We start from the raw sequence: 23035 nt of genomic DNA on the forward strand, positions 1-23035 counted from the left end.
CCTAGACCCTCAGCTTCTACTTTTGCCTTCTACTGTCTGTTCTCCACAGAGCAGCCAAAATAATATGTTCATGTTATTTCAAATACAAGTTAGATCTCACTCTTATGTTCATATCCCATAACACAAAATAAATCTAAACTCTTTATGCATGTTAACAAGACTTACATGGTCTAGAACTTGCTTACTTATCATAACTCATCTCCTATCACTGCCTGATACCCCCATGCACTGGTCTTTCTGTTCCTCAAACACACCAAGCTGCATCCTTCTGCCACATACACCCTTCCCTTTCTTCAAATCTTTAATAATTAGTTCTTTGCTGAAATCTTAGCTCCTTAGAGGAGCATTCCTAGACTGCCCTATGTAAAATAGCCTCTTAAATCCCGCTGCCTTCTATTTTATACTCAGCTTTTATCACCGCCTGAATTTTTTTCCTGTATATTATTCCAGCTAGAATATAAGCTTCATAAGAGTTTCATTGAACAAAGAAGAAATCTCCATGTATTAAACGGGTGCCAGGAATTGATAGATGCTTTATCATGTTATTTCATGTAATCCTCACAAAAACCATGTGTGGCAGTTTTGTGGCAGGTGACGCCATTGAGACACAAGGTTAAAAGTCAACGTAAAACAACTTATCAGTGGCCACACAATTAAACTAGTAAGTGGCTGAGTGAATATTACAAGCCAGGTCTCCTTAATTCTAAACTTGGGCATGCTGCAAGTTCTGTTCTTAAAAACACTGATATGGAACCAGTCATAAAGAGTTTCCAGGTGCTCCCCAGATGGTGGGGCTACTGAATAGATTAGGGTCCAGCTGTTTAAATTTCACAGTGACCTGACAAGGCACTGGACTCAAATGTAGATAAATGGGTCTAGAATCTAATCATCGTCCATGCCCTCTGGTGGCAGGTAACAGAACAGCACTCACACCAGGAACACATTATGGTCCCTACTTTCCACCCTGCCAGTGTCCTATATAATTCAAAGCTTCATGAAGTTACTAGACTCCACAGCTGTCAAGATGATTGCATGACACTCCCAACTCATTCTCTCCCCCCCCGAGGAGCTTTACCAACATGTACATATACAAATATATGTACAGAAATATATCACTCATTGTACCACTTTTGGCAACTCATTTCCCTTGTTTCTGTATTTGTCAGATGAGGACACTGATTTAAAGCAGTGCTTCTAAACTGAAGTTTAGTGGCCAATCTAAATGTTACCCCAGACTGAAAGAAACAAGAAGTGGAACTGAAAAGGAGATACTGAGCAGTCTTCCATGAAGAGTGATTATACTTGGGGAGGACTGTCCGCATTCCTTTTAGTTTTGATAGGACTCTGTTACCACATTGCTGCTGCTACACTCCCATATACAGACTCAAACACAAGTTAATCCAGGCTAATTTAATTGCGGGTGGGAGTTCTGACTAATCTTGAGATACACATAGGTATAGATGGTTCTGGCGTTGCCCAGTGCCAGGGACCTTGCTGCAGGAAAAAGAGAGTTCAGTGAATACTGTACAAATTAACTTTATAAAATAAGCAATTAAGCCACCATGGTTAAAGTTACTTCTCTCTAAAATTTTCTTTCTCCCCCCACACATTTCTATAAAGTTCAAATTTCTGTGACCAGAAAATGAGATATGCATCTTTTTAAATCCCCTTTTTAATTGACAGGACCTGGAGGCTACTTAGCAAGTGAGAAGTCTAATCAGTGACAGGAACATGCAAAGGGTTTCTTTCAAGTCAATGTACCACATACACATCAGAGCATGTGATCAACTTTGCTGAGCGGGGAGTTTGTATTAGGATCCTGATATGATTAGCTAGTGGCCTCACCAGGGGCCAGCTTCTACTCTTAGATTAGTGATTCTCAAGTCTTAACACTGAAGTCCCCTGAGGGCATCAAAGAATACATCAGCATCACCCCAGAAATTCTGACTTTGATCTAAGACCTAGTGATGAACATTTTAAGAATTCCCTAAGTGATTCTACTGGCAGCTAAGTTTGACAACTAGTGACCCAGACAGCCCTGTTTAGAAGAAATAATCATTCTTGAGTGGTATAAGAGGTCAGTAAAACAAGGGGGTGTGAGGAAAAGGTTGGCAGCATTGAGATACCTTCACCGGTGAATCATTCTGCCTTTTCACCTTTTTCCCTGGAGGATTCTGCAAGGGAGTAATGAATGTTCCTATGTGAACAGAACACACACATGCATACACACAAACCATACAAGATTTTAATGGAGAAAAATGCTCTTCTAGAGCAATGCTTCCCAAATATAGACCAATTGCATTAGAGTCTCGGGAGAGCTATTTACCATGCAGAATCCCAAGCCCCATTACCTAGAGATTCTGATTCAGCAACTCTGGGGAGAGGTCCAGAGGAGGCCTGGGGAACATGAACACACACACATATATATGTATAATTATATACATAAGTTATTTAAAACTTTTTATTTTGAAAATTTTTAAACCTAGAGAAAAGTAGCAAAAACAGTATATGAACAACTATGTATACCCTTCGCCTAGATTCAATAACTAGTAACATTTCACCGCATTTTGTTTCCATATACCTACACACACTTTTTCCTCTGAACTATGTGGAAGTTAGAGAGATCATGACACTTCACCCCTAAATATGTCAGTACATTTGTCCTCAGAATAAGGACATCCTCCTTTAACATGGTAATATTACCATACCCAAGAATTTTAATTAAAAATATTCTCAATTGTCCCCAAAATGTTCTTTATAACTTTTTTAAATACAGGATCCAATCAAGAATCACATATTGCATTTGGTTGTCATGTTTCTTTAGTCTCCTTTAATTTACAATAGCCCTGTTGCCTTTCATTTGTTTTTTATGAAATTGATATTTTTGAAGAGCCTGGGTTAGGTGTTTTACAGAATGTCCCACAATTTGGAATTTTTCTGATTGTTTCCTTAGGATTACATTCATACTCAACAGTTTTGACATAAATACTACAACAAATGATGTTGAGTACTTCTTACTGCCTTACTTTAAGAGGCACATAGTGTCAATTTGTCAAATTACCGATGATACTAAATTTGATGACTTGTTAAGGGGTGACTAAAGATTTCCTCACTGCAATTTCTCTTTGTAATTAATAGGTAATTGGTGGGAAGAAACTTTGAGACTCTGTGAATATACTGTTTTCCAATAAGCTTTTTTACACTCTGGTTTCAGCATTCATTGATTATCCTTCCCTGAATCAATTAAAATGGTAATTTTCTACCATTCTATCTATACTTATTAGTTGGCATTCTACAAAGAACACTGTTCCCTGAAACTTCTGATTTTTTTCTTTTGTCTATCACTAAGGACCTATGGATGTTATTACCATTGTTCTTTCACTTTTATTATCCTTTTTGATACTCATATTGTTTCAATTTTGGCTAATAAGAACTCCTTTTAGTTGGTTCCTGGGTCCTTTTAATATGCCCCCATCATTCTTTGCGACTGCTTTGCTTTCTAGCATAAGATGTTCCAGAGTGACCTTATATTTTTCTCTTCTGCCCAGCTTTGGAATCAGCCATTTCTCCAAGGAGTTTGATTCCTCTTAGTAGAGAATGGATTTTAGAAACCAAAATCAAGGTATGCTCATTGCTTCTGAGGTGTCTCTGAGATGTCATTGCTTCTAGGCCTTTTCAATGGACAGAACTGGGGGACACACACACACACACCCACTCATAGGTAGGCAAAAGTAGGTTTATAGTTGTTTGTATGGAAAAAGGTATGCAGGTCATGATTATTACATACAATAGTTTATTAACTCAAAAGAATGCACAATGGCACCGTAAATCTACTTTTGCCCACCCTTGTATATGAATGATTTGAATTGAATGTATCTTAACTTCAAAGTTAAAGAGTTCATATAGATAACTCCAATTCAAATCCCTTACAGCCAAGGTTCTTCATCTCCTATTCCATATTTGTATCTTAGTTACTCATTTGCACTATCTTCAATACATACAAAGTAGCTTCAATTTATGGTAAAACCATTAACATGATTAAGAAAAAGTCAGAATTTATTTGTAGTTCTGTTTTTTCCTTAAAATATGCCCCATTAAAATTGTACTGTGAAGGTTCTGTGTTCAGTTTATTTGAATTTTTTTTCAATGTGGTTATGATATCCATTTGATATAAAGTTCTGTTTCTGTTTGTAATCAGTTTTAGGATATGCTTGTTCATCTTTTTTGGTTTAAATTTATTTATTAACTAAAACATTTACATAACTCAAAAGTTGAAAGAATATAAAAGGTTATTCTCAGAGAAGTCTCCCTCTCATTCCTGTAATTTCTACCGTATTCCCAGACACTTCCATAGGTGACCTTTTCATTACTTCCTGGTATAACATTCCATCGTTTCTTTTTGTAAAACTAAGTATGTAAAAATATAATTTCCTGTATATTATATCTGTGTGTGTATATACATACACATATCTCCCCTCTTTCTCAAAAGTGGCATTAAGTACATTTACATTGTGCAACCATCTGCCATCATCCATCTCCAGAACTTTTTCATCTTCCTCAACTGAAACTCTGTACCCATTAAACAATAACTCCTCATTTCTCCCCTTTCCTCCCAGCTCCTAGCAACTGCCATGCTATTTTCTGTCTCTGTGAATTTCTCTGCATTAGGTACCTCATATAAGTGAAATTATATAGCATTTGTCCTTTGTGGCTGGCTTATTTCACTTAACATTGTCTTCAAGTTTTATCCACGTTGTAGCATGTATCAGAATTTCCTTCTTTTTAAAGGCTGAATAATATTCTATTGTATGTACATACCACATTTTATTTACACATTCTCCTGATGATGAATACTTGGGTTGCTCTGACCTTTTGGTCATTGTGAAAAATACAGCTAAACATAGGTATACAAATAGCTGCTTGAGTCCGTGGCTTTCATTCTTTTGCCTATATATCCCAAAGTGGAATTTCTGGATCATATGGTAATTGTTTTTAACTTTTTGAGGAAATGCTTTATTGTTTTCCATAGTGGCTGCAACATTTTACATTTTCATTAGCAATACAGAAGAGTTCCAGTTTCTTCACACCCTTATCAACACTTGTCTTCTTCTATTTATCTGATGATAGCCATCAATCTTAATGGGTGTGAAGTGGCTTTTCATTGTGGTTTTGATTTGCATTTCCCTAATGATTAGAGCTGTTGAGTACCTTTAAAAAATTTTTTTAATTGAATTTATTGAGGAGACATTGGTTAATAAAATTATGTAGGTTTCAAGTGTACAATTCTAAAATACATCATCTGTATACTGTATTTCGTGTTCACCAACCAAAGCAAGTCTCCTTCCATTATTGTTTATCCCCTCTTTACCCTCTTCTACCTCCCCTCATTCCCTTTTTCCTTTGGTAGCCACCATACTGTTGTCTGTGTCTCTGGGTTTGGTTTTTTTTTTCTTAATCCCTTTACCTTTTCACCCAGCTCCCCATCCCTTCCCCTTTGGCAGCTGTCGTTTTCTATATCGATCAGTTTGTTTCTATTTTGTTTGTTCATTAGATTCCACATGTAAGTGAAATCATATGGTATTTGACTTTCTCTGACCGGCTTATTTCACTTAGCATAATACTCTCTAGGTCCAGCTACACTGCTGCAAAAGGTAGTATTTCCTTCTTTTTTACGGCCAAGTAGTATTCCATTATGTAACTGTACCACCGTTTTTTAAAATTATTTTTTTAATCCTCACCTGAGGACATGCTCATTGATCTCAGAGAAGAGGAAGGGAGGGAGAGCAACATGGATGCAAGAGAGATGCATTGATTAGTTGCCTCTTGTACATGCCCCAACCTGGGACTGAACCTATAACCTAGGCATATGCCCTGACTGGGAATTGAACCTGTGACCTTTCGGTTTCTAGGACGACACTCCAACCAAGACACACACCAGCCAGGGCACTGTACCACAGTTTTTTAGTCCACTTATCTATTCATGGGCACTTGGTCTACCTTCAAATCTTGGCTATTGCAAACAATGCTGAAATGAACATAAGGGTGCATATATTCTTTCAAATTAGTGTTTTAGGTTTCTTTGAATATATTCCCAGAAGTGTAATTGCTGGGTCATAGGCAGTTCCATTTTTCATTTTTTGAGAGAATTTCATGTTGTTTTCTACAGTGGCTGTACCAATTTGCATTCCTATCAATTGTGTGCACAAGGGTTCCCTTTTCTCCACATCCTCATTAGCACTTGTTATTTGTTGATTCTGACTGGTATGAGGTGGTATCCCATTGTGGTTTTAATTTGCATTTCTCTGATGATTAGTGACATTGAGCAAATTTTCATGTCTATTGGCCATTTGCATGTCCTCTTTGAAGAAGTGTCTATTCAGATCCTTTGCCCATTTTTAAATTGAATTTTTTTTTTTGGTGTTTAATTGTTTAAGTTCTTTTATAAATTTTGGATATTAACCCCTTTCTAGATGCATATCTTCTTTAGAGAAATGTCTGTTCAGGTTCTTTGCCCATTTTTAAATTAGTATTTTTCTGTATGTTGAAAGAGTTTTTAAAATACATGTATTCTGGATACTACCCCCTTATAGATATGCAATTTGCAAGTATTTTCTCCTATTGTGAGTTCCCTTTTCACTTTGTTGATTGTGTCCTTTGATGAACAAAAGTTTTAAATTTTGATGCAATCTAATTTAATTATATATTTTTTTGTTACCTGTGATTTTGCTGTCATATTTAAGAAATCATTGCCAAATCCAGTATCATTAAGCTTTTCACCTTTGTTCTCTTAGTTCTAAGAGTTTTCTAAGTTTTAGCTCCTATATTGTAGCCTTTGATCCATTTCGAGTTAATTATTGTTTCGAAGTGGGTAAAAGTCCCATTTCATTCTTTAACATAAGAATATCCAGTTTCCCCAACACTATGTAATTTTAAAAAATAACAGCTTTAGTGAGATATAATTCACATGCAATAAAATTTACACTTTTACGTGTATGATTCAGTGATTTTTAGAGTTGTACAAATACGATTCTATCTAATTGTAGAATATTTTCATCAAAAAGAAACCCCACATCTATCAGAAGTCACTTCCATTTCTCCCTTCCTCCCAGTACCTGGAAACTACTAATTACTTTTTGCCTTTATGTTTTTGGTGCCATATCTAAGAAGCACTGCCTAATCCAAGATTTACTCCTGTGTTTTCTTCTTAAGAGTTTTATAGATTTAGCTCTTAAATTTAGGTCTATTGTCTAGTTGGAAGTTAATTTTTATATACAGTGTGAATATAGGGTACAACTTCATCTTATGCATGTGGGTATACAGTTTTCCCTTCATCAGTTGTTGAAAACCATACTGATTTGTCTTGGCATTTTTGTTGAAAATCAGTTGAGCATAAATTCATGGGCTTACTTCTGGACTCTCAAATCTAATCCACTGAGTTACAAGGATATCTTTATGTCAGTAGCACAATATCTTAAGTACCCTGACTTTGCAGTAAACGTTTTGGGTTTTTTTTTCTTAATCTCTTCACCTTTTCACTCAGCTTTTGAAATCGGGAAATGTGAGTCTTTAGTAGTGTGCCGAATTTTTCAAAGTTCATATGACTTTCTTCCTTACCTTGATATGGTAAATTCCACTAGTGACTTTTCTAAAGTTAAATCTTCAATCCCAGAAAAACATTTTACTTTGCCATGATAAATTGTTTTAACATGTTAAATCCTAATTCCTGATATTTTACTTAGGATTTTTATAACAATATTCATACATGACTGTGTGTGTGCCTTTAGTCAAGTTTAGACATAAAGGTCCTACCTGCCTCATAAAAAATATTTGGATGTTTTCCTACTTTTTCAATGATCTGGAACTGCACCATCTAGCACAGTAGCCACCAGTCATATAGGCTATTAAGTTTTAAATCACAATTAAGTAACATTAAAAACCCAGTTCCTTAGTTGCAGTAGCCACATTTCAAATGCTCAGCAGCCACATGTGGCTGGTGACTGCCATACTGGACAGCACAGATACAAAACATTTCCATCATCACAAAAAGTTCTGTTGGTATCACTGACCTACAACAATTTAAGTAGCATTGAAATGATTGTTAAGGTTTTGTAGGATTTCCTTGTAAAATAATCTGCACATGGTGCTTTTTTATAGGTACAGTTCTTTGAAAACTTATGTTTTCTATATATTCATTTTAACACTGTAATGCTACTGGATCAGTTTGGACAGATGGTATTTTCCCATTTCCCATTAGCTTTTCAAATTTATTTAGAGCTATTTCTTCTTTGTCATTTCTATTTTCATGTCTGTGCTAATTCCTTTTTTTTCTGTTAGGCTAACTAGTGTTTTGTGTATTTGTTAATTTTTTTTTCCCAATGGGCCAGTGTTTTGATTTATTGCTTTTCTATTTTCTACTTCATTAATTTGTTTTTATCTTTATTTTTCCTCTTTTTTTGTATTTTCTTTGTATTGTGACTCTTTTCTTACTTTTTTTGACTTGTGAATTTAAATCTTTAATTTTTATCCTTTAATTTTTATTGATTTTAAATATTTAAAGCTATACATTTTCTTCCAACCACTGCTTTAATTATATCTCAAAATTTGGACATATGATTTTTATTATCATTGTGTTTTAGGATTTTTACAATTTTGGTTTATATTTACCTTTTTTGAGCAAGAGTTGTTTTAAGAGTTTTAAATTTCATATAGGAAGGGCATTTGCCAGGGTATAAAATTTAGTATACACACACACACGCACACTATCTTATTCATTGAAGTCTTCAAATACCTTTACTTTATGTCCTAACTTACCTAAAGAGAGATGTGTTCAATTTCCTACTACTGTGTCTATATCTCTTTGCATTTACCATAATTTCTATTTTGTGAGACAAATGATTTGTAATTTGATGCCAAAATATTGTTAACTATTACATTTGTACTGTGAATTGTGAAACTTTTAACCATAATGAAGTCACTTCTTTGTCTTGTTTAATACATCTTGGTCTGAATTCTACCTTGTCTAATATCAGAATTATAATCTCTGCTATTACATCATTTGAATTTCCTTGATATACCCTTGATATAATTTTTTTAACTTTTCTGATTCACTTTACTTTGGGTATGTCTCCTACACTCAGTATAAGGTTGGGGTTGACTTTGAGCACTAATCTGAAAATTATTTTAAGGGTTGAGTTAAAAGCAATTACATTTATTAATATAAATTACGCATTTGGTCTAATTTGGTCTAATTCTATTTTCTGTTTTCTATAATTAGTTTATCTCTTTCTTTGTGTGGTCTTTTCTTCATCTTTTTGTTCCTTTGGTATTTAGGAAATTTTGAAATTTTGTTTTAGTGGTTACTTTTATACTAATATATTTTATGATGTCCTTAATTCTCTTTTTCCTCATTTATGCTTCTACTATTTGGTTTATCAGTTTTAAGTGATATCTTTTGATCCTATCTAAAGTTATTACAGAAGAAAATAGGTTTGCTTTCTGGTTCCAGTGTCTTGCTTGGCAGGCTCTTGTAGCACTCCACTCTTCTCTGTTGTCCACTTCCTGCAGTTCATGGAACAAGTAGTGATGAGTAGCCAGCTGTAGCAGCATCACTCTTCCTCACCTTAAGTGGTATTGTATCAGAGTTTCTCCAGAGACACCTCTATATAACAGTTTTCCCAAAGCCCTAGACGGCAAATTTCCAGCAAGTTCCACTGTTGTGGCACCAGTGAGTATGTAAACTAACATGTAATTGAAATTTTATTCTTGACTCTTAGTTATGTTTAAACATGAGTTATGCATAGTTTTATATACTCTCCTTTTTGATCTGTACATTTCTGAAGAAATTATGGTAAAATTTTTATTTAGATAGTCGCCATTATCTCTGGGACCTTGTATTTTTAATAGCCTCTCAAGATACTTCTACACAGTGATTCATAAAATAGGTTGAGAATAATTCAGTACCATGCAGCTATAAAAAGGATTGAGAAATACCTCCATACTACTGAGAAGTCATTTTAGGACATATAATTAAATGAGAAAAGTATGTATAGTATGCTGTAGTTTCTATAAGGTAGAGGATACATATCTATATATGTACCATACTGATGTACACACAGATATATTTGTTTATAGTTTTAAAAATGGAGTATAAACTATAAAACTAAAAGAAAGTGGTTACCTATGACAGGGGAAAGGAATAGGATGAAGGGGATTTCTCTGAAAATACTTGGTTTTATAGATTTCACTTTAAAAACAATGTTTCATTTATGATTTAAGTCATTTAAAGATTGCTATTTTAAAATTTTACTTTATTAATACATAAATGAAACAAGTGAATGTAAGTTTATAACAAGTTAGTAGCACTGCCACCCATAGAGAAACTAACCCAAATGACCTTATAAAATTATTAGACTTCCCCTTTGGGTAAGAAAAATATTGCAAATGATTCGAACACTGTTTAGTTCTCATAATGGTAGAAATGTCGATATTGTTATCCTGAGGCTGTTGTATGTGTATTGTAGCATAAAGCAAATGAGTTCATTTTAGTGACATGGAAAACTAGAGTTTTGTGGTGGTACAAAGGAGATACAGATTTAAAAGACTAAAGATGAAATCAGTAAAAAATACCATTGTCCTGATTTTTAGTACAAAGTATCAATATAAACTAATGATTTTTTTAATCTTAATTAAAAAAAGGATGTTCCTACCTCTCTACACCAAAAAGACCAAAAACGAATGACCAACTCAATAGCACCTGAGCACTCTAGTGCTCATATTATGGTCTCTAAATACTGCATCCCACTAAAGGAGTGTAGGCAGCTAAAAGAAATAGCTGATTCCTTATTTGGGCCAAGAAATGTACAAGATGAACAAAAAGAATTTTGAAATTTCAAAAACCCAAGAGACTATCAAATAATAAAGAGTCAGGAGACAATTTGATGAGGCTCCTAGGAGCCCAAAGATAGGACAATTCAAGAATTAATTACTGCAAAGAAGTGAAAAACATCAAGTATGTATGACTCCTTGAGTTTATGATACTAAACAACAAAAAAACCCTTCTTAAATATTTTTTGGAGGATGTTAATCAAGTAATTCATTATTTTGAAAATTGGTAAAGAAAAGAATCAAGCATTAACCCCCATCTTTCTTACATGAATTGTGCCTATGAATAACCAAAGTTGATGAAAGTTTATTTTAATACGTGTCTTCCACTAAATTTACATGGATGAAACTGTAAGATTTAAATTCCCCATTTTAAAAGTATAATAAATTGATGAATCTAAATCAGAAGTCAGCAAACTATAGCCAGCAGGCTGGCCACACCACCCATTTTGTAAAGAGTTACTGGAACACAGCCTTGTCCATTTGTTTATGTACTATCTATGGCTGCTTTCACATTGCAAAGAGAGATGAGTAGCTGCAATAGAGAATCCATGGCCCATAGGCATGTAATATTTACCATCTGACTTGTTAAGAAAATCTGTCAATCTCTGATCTAGACCACAAGCAGTAATGACTGCTACATTATAAAAATGAAAGAAAATCAGACTATATATGCTTCCTATAGCAGTAAACACCACCATCTATGAAATATTCTTAGGAAAAAAATTGAACCTGAACATGATCAAGCCTCTGGATCTAGTTACCAATTTCCAGGAAAAGGGATAGAGAAACATGTTAAATGATACTATAGAGGTACAATCAGCAAAATGACTTAGGTTTTTCAACAAATAAAGTCCCAGAAAAAATTAAGAGAGAAGGAGAACCCAAAGATTAAAAGACACTTAAGGGACATATCAACCAACTGCAATATGTGTATTTTATCTGGATCCTGATTCAAAGAAATTGTAATAGAGAGAGAGAGAGACAGACAGACAGAGAGAATTGGGAAAATTTAAACACTGAGTAAAAAGTTGTTGATATTAAAAATTATCATTAGTTTATTTACATGTGATGTTATTACAATTGTGTTTAAAATTATTGTCTATGAGAACTATATACTAAATATTTCATGAAAAATGATCCTATATTTGGGCAGTTGGGCAGAAGAGGGCAGGGAATGTGTAAAGATATAGGTAAAACAAGACTGACCCTGACTTGATAATTATCAAGGATACACAGACATTCACAGTGCTATTGTTTCTACCTTTGTATATGTTTGAAATTTTACATTACAAGTTATTTTTTATTGGGGGAAAATGCTAAATAACCATTTGGGGAGTGCTTTCAAACAATGCATATTCTCTGATGCTCAATTAATGTAGCACAGCCTCCTGATGGGAACGTAGTTCATACCACATAACCCATCTCTCTATCCTCTATTGAGACTCACTGCAATAATGATTCATAATAACTGAAGATATAGGCTATATCCCTCAGTTATAGAAAGATTTAAAAAAAAAGGTCAATCTGATCTTGATGAGAAAATCTAGTGGGATTATTAGTTTAAGTCAAATAATGCATTTTACTGAGCAATTAATTCAAAGTGAGAAAATTCCTAGGACCAAGTGAGAATTTAGGGGAAAGGAGGTAAGGGGACCTAGTAACAGTTATCCTTTCTAGTAAGAGATTTTCCCCTCATCTCTTGTTATTATTGTAGGATTTGGTAAAAGCTCTAAGGTTTTTGGGTTAGGTTAAATGGCATGACCTTCCACTCTATCAGGATAAATGGGACAGAGAAGAATGAAGAGCGTGGTTTTTTTTTTTTTTTTGTTAGAAAAAGGAGAGTTTGAGAGATGCTTGAATATTATAAATTAATGTAGAGATGGAGAAGTCCAGATTTTATAGCTCATTTTATTTTGGGTGGGCTTTTTTTTTTTTTTAATCATATGAAAAAGAAGAGATAGGCAGCAAACCCTAGGCTTTCCCATAATGGGATGATGTACAATTTTGGGAAGATAATTAATTGGTTAAGAAGGGCTTGGACCTAGTTACTCACCCAGAGGGGGCTGCAGCATACCCCCATTCTTCTCACAGTTCCCAATAGGCTGGATTTCAGATGAGTCAACCAGCCTCCAGAAGTCATTCTTGTTGTCGCTGCCATCAAGGCGAAGGCGGAGGCGGGCACCTGTCAGTCCAACTACTGTGGCGATACAGGTGGATGTGGTGTTCCTGGGGTCCTGTGCCTCCAATTTCATGCTGATCTTGAACTCGTTGCTTGGAGGTGTGTAGGACTGAGGAGAACAAGCCATGGGGATTAGGCAGACTAAGGTAAATGGCATTTCAGGAAGGACGTTAAGAGATGAAACCTGAGATTTTATGCTTTGGAGTCAAAGTGGTTACAACTGAGTCAGGGACAAACCACTGTGAATTATTCCCTAATACTTAGGAAGAGTTACATGCAAAAGAAACACTGAAAGGTAAAATGAAGGGGAAAAATTACTTTCTACTGAAGCATCAAACATTGACTCACAACAGGAAGAAAAGGACAACTGCCTCAAAAGGTCATCCTGTCTTCTCCAACTCCCTAATCCTCTAGGTATTCACAATGTTTTCTTTTTAGAAATCATCCTATATACCTATCATATCCTCAGAGTCTCTTCATGAAGCATCTCAGTATATTGCTTTGTATATCCAGCACAAAGACTAACTATTGAGGTTCAATTTTTTTTTCACATTTTGGCATTAACTTATACATCAATTCATACTTTAAAAAACAATTTTAAGTTATAATTGATATACAATGTACACTTTGGTAAATACTGACATATGTATTCATCCATGATGTAATATCATACATACCTTTGAAACCATCACCACAATCAGGATGATGGAACCTGTACATATTCTCTCATGTCTCTTTATAATCTCTCTGTCCAGCCCTTCCCAGACTCCTGTTACTGGGTAAACACTGATCTACTTTTTATCATTGTAGATTGGTTTGCATTTTCTAGTCTTAAATGGAATAATAGAGAACATACATTTTTATTTTGTTCTAGCTTCTTTCACTCATCATAACTATGTTGATATTCACCCATATTGTTAAATGTATCAATAACTTATTTATTTCGTTTTTTTAAAGAATTTTTAAGAGCAGTTTTAGGTTCACAACAAAACTGAGAGAAAGACATAGAGATTTCCCATTATACTCTGCCCCCATGTATGTACAGTCTCTCCTATTATCAGTATCCCCTGCCACAGTGTGACAATTGTTATATTGATGAACCTATATTTTGATACATCATAATTCTTCAAAATCCACAGTTCACATTAGAGTTCTTTCTTGGTGGTGTACATTGGGTTTGGACAAATGTGTAATGACACATGCTAACCATTACGGTATGGTACAAAAGTTTCACTGACCTAAAAATACTCTACAATCTGCCTATTCATCGCTTCCCAACTCAACCACTAGCAACTACTGATCTTTTTACTGTCTCCATAATTTGCCTTTTCCAGAATGTCACATGAACGTGGACCCCTTAAAAACCACAGAATTTATTTATAAAAAATTGTGTATTTGTTCTTATATGTTTAAACATTAGTCACCTTCAAAGTCCTCCCCATTTGATGCAACACACCTGTCAAGACATTTTCTATTGCTCAAAATAGTTTTTGAACTCATCAATTCTGATGCCTTTTACTGCTTTTGCCTTTTTTTTTTTGTTTCACCTCTTACACACCGGCAAAATGTTTCCCTTCGAGGGCTTTTTTTCATCCAGGGAAACAAAAAAAAAATCAATTGGGGTGAGATTGGGTGAATAGGGAGGGTGGAGTATGGGGATCATGCTGTTTTTGGTTAAAAATTGCTGAACACTCAGTGCACTTGTAAATAACCCATCATGAAATCAGTAAACATGTTGAGCCTTCGAGAAAAATTTATTGAATCCAAACACTGCCCCTCACAACACCACCAGCTGATACACTCATGATAGATGGGTTCCTAGAACACTAACCTAGTGAGGGAAGCCTGTATTACAAGAGGCCCACCTACCAGAAGATAATTCCGAGTCTTTTTGGATCCCCCCTTGTGTAGTTGAAACCATACAGTATGTAGCCTTTACCAATTGGCTTCTTTTCCTTCGTAAAATGCATTTAAGGTTCCTCTATGGCTTTTCATGGCTTGATAGTTCATCTCTTTTTAGGGCTGAATAATAATCCTTTCTCTGGCTGTACCACAGTTTATTTATTCATTCATCCACTGAAGGGTATCTTGGTTCCTTACAAGTTTTAGCAATTATGAATAAAGCTGCAATAAACATCCATGTTCAGGTTTTTATGTGGTCATAAGTTTTCAGTTCTTCTGGGTAAACACCAAGGAATATGACTGCAATATCATTTGGTAAGAGTATATTTCTTTTTGTAAGAAATCACCAACTTGTCTTACAAAATAGTTGTGCCCTTTTGCATTACCACAAACAATGAGTGAGAATTACTGTTGCTGCATATCCTTGCTGGCATTTGGTGGTGTCAGTGTTCTGGATTTTCACCATTCTAATAGGTGTGTAAGGGTATTTACTTTGTATTTGGACCATTTTTTCATTTTTTTTGTCATCTACATATCTTTTTTTGGTGAAGTGCCTAAGATCTTTGGCCCATTTTTTAATTATGTTGTTGGTTTTCTTATTGTTGAGCTCTTAAGTGTTCTTTGTATATTTTGTAAACGGTCCTTTAGCAGATGTCTTTTCCACATATTTTTTCCCAGTCTGTGGCCTGTCTTCTCCTTTGCTTGACAGTGTCTTTCGCAGAGTAGCAGCTTTTAATTTAATGAAGTCCAGCTTATCAATTACTTCTTTCATGGATCATGCCTTTGGTATTGTATCTAAAAAGTCATCACCTTACCCAAGCTCATCTTGTTTTTCTCTTATGTTATCTTATAGGAGTGGTCCATTTTGAATTAATTTTTGTGAAGAGAATAAGATATGTGTCTAGAGTCTTTTTGCCTGTGGCTGTCCAGTTGTTTCAGCACCATTTGTTAAAAAGACAACCTTGCCCCACTGTATAACCTTTGCTCCTTTGGCAAAGATCAGTTGACTATAGTTATGTAGGACTATTTTGGGGCTCCCTATTCTGTTCCATTGATCATTTATCTATTCCCTCACTGATGTCACATTGTCTTGATTGCTGTAGCTATACAGCAAGTCTTTCATTTGCATAGTGTCAGTCTTCAAACTTTGTTTTCTTTCAATATTGTGTTGGTTATTCTAGATCTTTTGCATTCCCATATAAATTAGAATCAGTTTGTCAATATCCACAAAATAACTTAATGAAATTTGGATTAAGTTCGCATTGAGTCTATAGACCAAGTTGGGGAGAATTGACATTTTCAACAGTACTGAGTTTTCCTTTTCTTGATCATGGACCATCTCTCCATTTTTAAGTTCTTTGGTTTTGTTCATCAGAGTTTTGTAGCTTTCCTCAGATAAATTTTATACATATTTTGTTAGATTTATACCTAAGTATTTCAGTTTTGGAGGTGTTCATATAAATGGTATTATTTTTAATTTCAAGTTCCCCTTTTTAATTGCTAATATATAGAAGAATGATTGACTCTGGTATATTAACCTTTCATCTGGCAACCTTGCTATAATTGCTTATTAGTTCTAGAAATTTTTTTTGTCAATTGTTTTAGGTTTTTTATACAGACAATCATGTCACCTGCAAATAGAGTTTTATTTCTTCCTTCCTGAACTGTATACCTTTTATTTCTCTTTTTTATTTTATTACAATAGCTAGGACTACCAGTATGATGTTAAAGAGGAGTGGTGTGGGAAACATCCTGCTTCCATTCTGATGATAGTGGGAAACCTAGTTTCTTACCAAAGTGTAAAGTTGGCTACAGGGTTTTTGATAGATATTAACATTCAGTATACCTATTATGACTTTCATCCATATTGTAGAATGCATCAATAATCTACTTCTTTTTATTCCTGAGTAGTATATCATGTTGATGAACATTTGATGTGTTTCCAGTTTTTCACTATTTGGTGTTTCCAGTTTTTCACTATTACAAATAAATCTTTTATGAACGATATATAAATCTTTGTATCCCCTCCTAAAAAGCCCCACACCCCTTAGCTGTCTCTCCCCATTCTCCCCTCAGCCCAGTCCCCAAAAATCATTAATTTACTTTCGTTTTTGATAGATTCACCTATTCTGGAGATTTAATGTAAATGGAACTTTACAGTGTGAGTAGCTCCTTTCTCCATTTAGTGTAATGTTTACAAGTTAATCAGTAGTGTATATTAGTACTTTATTCATTTTCATTGGTGAATAACATTCTATTATGTGGATATACTAATTTTGCTTTTCCATTCATCAGTTAATGGACATTTGGGTTGTTTCTCTTTTTGGCTATTATGTCTAATGATGGCTTGAATATTTGTGTATAAGTTTTTGTGTGCTTGTTTTCATTTCTCTCTCTTGGGTACACACCTAACTGTGAGATTGCTGGGTCATGTGACAATTTTATTTTGAATAAATTTCAAACTGTTTTCTAAAGTACCTATAGAATTTTACAATCTCACCAGCTATGTATGAGAATTCCAATTTCTCCACATCCTCAGCAACATTTGTTGTTGTCTGCTTTTTTGATTTCGGCTGTCCTAGGAGATGTGAAGTGGTATCGCATTGCAGTTTTTATTTGCATTTCCCTAAAGACTAATGATTTTAAACATCTTTTATGTGCTTGTTGGCTCTGTGTGTGTGTGTGTGTGTGTGTGTGTGTGTGTGTGTGTGTAATATATGGAGAAATATCTACTCAAATTCTTTGCCCATTTAAATCTTAGGTTCTTTGTGGTAAGAGTTCTTCCTGTCTTTTGGATACAAGTTTCTTATTAGATGCATGATTTCTAAGTATTTTCTCCCAATGTGTGGGTTGCCTTTTCACTTTCTTGACAGTGTCTTTGGAAGCACAAAAGCCTTTACTTTTGTCTATCTAGTTTTTCCTCTGTTGTTTGTGGCTTTGGTGCCATATCTAAGAAACCATTTACTAATCCAAGATTTACTCCCATGTTTTCTTCTATGAGTTTCACAGTTTTAGCCCATACATTTAGGTCTATCATCCACTTGGAATTCATTTTTGTATATGGTGTAGAGGTGGGGCCTAACTTCATTCTTTTGTTTGTGGATACCCAGTTGTCCCCACATTAGTTGTTAAAATCTCACTGAATTATCTTGGCATTTTTGTCCAAAATCAATTGAACATAAACGTATATATTTATTTCTGGACTTTCAAATCTAATCCACTGATCTATATGTCTATCTTTATGTCAGTACCACAGTATCTTCAGTACTGTAGCTTTGTAGTAAGTTTTGAAATCAGGAAATGTGAATCCTATATCTTTGTTCCCTTTTTTCCAAGATTGTTTTGGCTATTCTGGGTCTCTTGTATTTCCACGTGAATTTTAGTCAGCTTATCAATTTCTGCAAAATAGGCATCTGGGACTTTGACAGAAATTACATCAAATCAATAGATCAATTTGGAGAGTACTGCAGTCAGCTATGTGATTTGGCAATATTTTCTCTAAGTCTGTGGCTTACATTTTCATTCTTTTATCAATGTCTTTTGAAAAGCAGAAGTTCTTAACTGTGACAAAGTCTACTTTATGATTTTTAATGGATCATGCTTTTGGTAAGCTGTTTTCTAAAGTTTCCTTTATATAACCTTTCCATATTTGTTAATTCATTCATAAATATTAATTTTTGCTGCTATTGTAAATGGGAATTTCTATTCTATTACAACTTTATTGAGTTAATTTTTATCATTGAGTAAAATATTGGCTTTAGTAGTGAGGTATAAATATTTTTCTCAACTTAAGGCTGTATGACTCAATTACTGGTTAATTTAGTGATTTTTTGTTGAAGTTTTTCTGCCAAACTATTTTCCAAAGTAATTGAACCATTTTACATTTTCACCAGTAGTTTATAAAATCTTATTTGCTCCATAACCTTGCCACTATTAGATATAGTCAGTCTTCCTGTATATTTTTCTTTGGTTTTTGTTCCAGTTTTTCACTGTGGATCCCTTTTATTTGGCCTGGTTGCATTGGTACTACAACGTTGAATAGCAGTGGCAAGAGCAGACATCCTTGTCTTACATATAAAACACATGATAAAAGACATGGGTCGTACATGTAAGTTCTTTGGCTTCTCCATTTCCTATACTATTCTTAACACCTCCAGTATATTTCATACCTACCATCTATGCTTCTGTATCTTTCCCTCCTTTCTCCCTCCGCAACCCTGCTGATAACCCTCCATGTGACCTCCATTTCTGTGATTCTCTTCCTGTTCTAGTTGTTTGCTTAGTTTGTTGTTTTTAGGTTCAGTTGTTGATAGTTGTGGGTTTGCTGTTATTTTACTGTTCATAGTTTTGATCTTCTTTTTCTTAGATACGTCCCTTTAACATTTCATACAATAACGACTTGGTGATGATGAGCTCCTTTAACTACCTTATCTGGGAAGCACTTTATCTACCCTTCCATTCTAAATGATAGTTTTGCTGGATAAAGTAATCTTGGACGTAGGTCCTTGGCTTTCATGACTTTGAATACTTCTTTCCAGTCCCTTCTTGCTTATAAAGTTTCTTCTGAGAAATCAGCTGATAGTCTTATGGGAACTCCTTTGGAGGTAATGCTCTCCTTTTCTCTTGCTATTTTTAAGATTCTTTCCTTATCTGAGTGCAGAGTGGTTTAGAGGCACTTGAGGAGAAAATGGAGATGGAGGCTTTGGGGAGAGAACTGAGAGAGTGGCCAGCGGGATCCTGGTGCTGACTCCTCCCCCAAACAGCAGCAGCCATCTTGCTCAGGCATACCACTATCCTGAGTGGCAGCAGTGTGAGAGAATCCAATAACCTTGCCCTCAGGAAGGACTCTACTCTACCCTGTGGGGCCTAAGCCTGACTGCTGAGTGCAGAGTGACTAGATTAACAACTAAAGGGGACAGCCACAGACAGTAGAATCCTGGAAATCTCAAACAGTCCAACTAACAGCAGACAGGGTCAACGTCTGACATAATCAGGGGCAGATCCAGAAAGAAAAAACAGCGGTATCCTGCCGTAGAAGTTCATACCACAAAGTAAGGAAGTCAATATAGATCAATTTAAGAAGCAGAAGCAAAAAAGAAGAGTCTCACAAATAATGGGAAGACAAAGAAACACCCCCCAGTAGAAGGGAAAGGAGGAATCCCCAGGAAGAGAATTAAATGAAATAGAGGTAAGTAAACTATCAGATATTGAGTTCAAAACTGGTTCTATGGAAGCTCAATGACCTCAGAGAGAATTACAAAAATCTACAGGCAAACTATGAGGAACTTACTGCAAACTATGTCAGCATGAAAAAGGACATAGAAACTATCAATAAGAGATAAGAATAAATGAAGGATACAATGTCTGAATTGAAGAACACAGTAAAAGGAATCAAAAGCAGGCTAGATGAAGCAGAGGAATGAATCAGCAAGCTGGAGGATAAGGCAGAATAAAGCTCCCAGAAAGAATAAGAAAATGAAAAAAGGCTCAAAGAGAATGAAGAGGCATTTAGGGAAATGCAGGACAATCTGAAATGTAATAATATCTGTATAATAGGGATACCAAAAGGAGGAGAAGAGGAGCAAAGGATAGAGAACTTGTTTGAAAAAATAATGATGGAAAACTTCCCTGATTTGAGGAGACAAAAAGTCCACAAGTCCAGGAAGCACAGAGGGTCCCATTCAAGAGGAACCCAATGAGGCCCACTCCAAGGCACATCATAATTAAAATGGCAAATATCAAAGACAAACAGAGAATCCTAAAGGCAACAAGGGAGAGAGAGGTGGTAACATACACGGGAGCCCTGATACAGCAATCAGCTGACTTCTCAGCAGAATCACTACAAGCCAGAAGGGAATGGGAAGAAATATTCCAAGGAATGAAAAGCAAAGGCCTGCAACCAAGACTGCTCTACCCAGCAAGGCTCTCAATTAAAATGGAAGGTGAAATAAGCAGTTTCCCAGACAAAAGAAGGCTAAAAGAATACATTTCAACCAAACCAGCACTGCAAGATATGCTAAAGGGACTGCTTTCAGAAGATGTAGAAAAAGAGTGAGAAGGAGAGGAACACAGGTACAAAAGGCAAAAATGAATAAGTACCTATGAATAATAACTTTAAATGTAAATGGATTAAATGCTCCAGTCAAAAGACATAGGGTAGCTGAATGGATAAGAAAACATGATGCACACATATTCTGTCTACAAGAGACCCATCTCAGAACAGAGGACCTACACAGACTGAAAGTAAAGGGATGGAAAAAAATATTCCAAGCAAATGGACAGGAAAATAAAGCAGAGGTAAAAATACTTACTTCAGACAAAATACATTTCAAAACACAGGCTATAAAAAGAGACACAGAAGGACACTTCATAATATACTCAAAGGAAGAATCCATCAAGAAGACATAAATATTGTAAACCTCTATGCACCCAACATAGGAGCATCTTGGAGGACTTCAAGAAAGCTATAGAAAGCAACACACTGATAGTAGGAGATTTTAACACCCCACTGTCAACAATGGATAGATCTTCCAAACAAAACATCAACAAGGATGATTTGGAACTGAATGACACATTAGATCAAATGGGCGTAACTGATGTTTATAGAGCCTTTCATCCAAAAGAAGAAAAATACACATTATTTTCAAATGCACATGGAACATTTTTAAAGACAGACCACATGATAGGACGCAAGACAAGCCTCAACAAATTCAAGAAAACTGAAATCATAACAAGCTTTTTCTTGGACCACAAAGGCTTGGAACTAGAAACCAACCTCAAGGAAAAAACTCAAAAACAGTCTAACTCATGGAGACTGAATAGCATCCTATTAAACAATGAATGGGTCAATAATGAGATCAAAGAAGAAATCAAAAAGTTTCTGGAAACAAATGAAAATGAACACACAACAATCCAAAACCTATGGGATACAGTGAAGGCAGTCCTGAGAGGGAAATTCATAGCAATACAGGCCTACCTTAAAAAAATGGAAACATTTAAAATAAACTATCTAACCCTACAGCTTCAAGAACTGGAGAAACAACAACAAAAAAAGCCCAGAGTGAGTAGAAGGAAAGTAATAATCAAGACCAGAGAACAGAATGACAAAGAGACTAAAAGAATAATTCAAAGGATCAACAAATCCAGGAGCTGGTTCTTTGAAAAGATAAACAAAATTGACAAGCCTTTAAACAGACTCATCAAGAAAAAAAGGGACAGGACCCAAATAAATAATATAAGAAATGAAAGAGAAGAAATAACAACTGATACCACAGAAGTACAAAGGATTGTAAGAAATTACCATGAACAATTATATGCCAAGAAATTTGAAAGCCTTGATGAAATGGACAAATTTCTAGAAAAATATAACCTTCCAACACCGAATGAAATAGAAGCAGAATGGCTGAACAGACTGATAACAGCTGGTGAAACTGAAGCAGTAATCAAAAAACTCCTGGCACACAAAAGCCTTGGACTGGACAGTTTCAAGGAGAATATTATAAAACATTTAAGGAAGAGCTAACCCCTGTCCTTCTCAGACTATTCCAAAAAATCCAAAAAGAGGGAAGACTCCCAAACTCTTTCTATGAGGCCAGCATCATCCCATCATCCTAATCCCAAAGCCAGATAAAGACACAACAAAGAAAGAAAACTACAGGCCAATATTGCTGATGAACATAGACGCTAAAATCCTCAACAAAATATTGGCAAATTGTATCCAGCAATACATTAAAAAGATTATCTCCCATGACTGAGTACGATTCATCCCAGGGATGCAAGGATGGTTCAATGTTCACAAATCAATAAACAGAATACATCACATAAACAAAAGGAAGGACAAAAATCACATGATCATATCAATAAATGTGGAAAAAGCATTTGATAAGGTACGGCATTCATTTATGATAAAAGCATTCAGCAAAGTTGGACTAAAGGGGGCATACCTCAACATAATAAAGGTCATATATGAAAAACCTACAGCCAACATCATACTCAATGGGCAAATAATAAAAGCTTTCCCACTAAGATCAGGAATAAGACAAGGTTGTCCGCTTTTGCTATTTCTACTCA

At 35.1% G+C, this 23035-nt stretch overlaps 1 protein-coding gene across 4 annotated transcripts in view; it reads right to left on the bottom strand.

Moving 5' to 3' along the window:
• Positions 1-23035, bottom strand: part of SCMH1 (Scm polycomb group protein homolog 1) — a 143814-nt gene that overhangs the window by 70149 nt on the left and 50630 nt on the right. For 2 of the 4 annotated variants that reach the window (XM_054572061.1, XM_054572062.1), the window contains one exon: positions 12938-13172. In XM_054572061.1, the coding sequence (XP_054428036.1) occupies positions 12938-13172 (235 nt within the window). Of the gene's footprint in view, positions 1-2351; positions 2372-12933; positions 13173-23035 lie in introns of those variants that run through there. The other 2 variants (XM_054572064.1, XM_054572063.1) reach the window with 2 other exon arrangements.

The sequence above is a fragment of the Pteronotus mesoamericanus genome, unplaced genomic scaffold (assembly GCF_021234165.1).
Source record: "Pteronotus mesoamericanus isolate MK-2021 breed Mesoamerican mustached bat unplaced genomic scaffold, CSHL_Meso_final contig_221, whole genome shotgun sequence".
Lineage (NCBI taxonomy): Eukaryota > Metazoa > Chordata > Mammalia > Chiroptera > Mormoopidae > Pteronotus > Pteronotus mesoamericanus.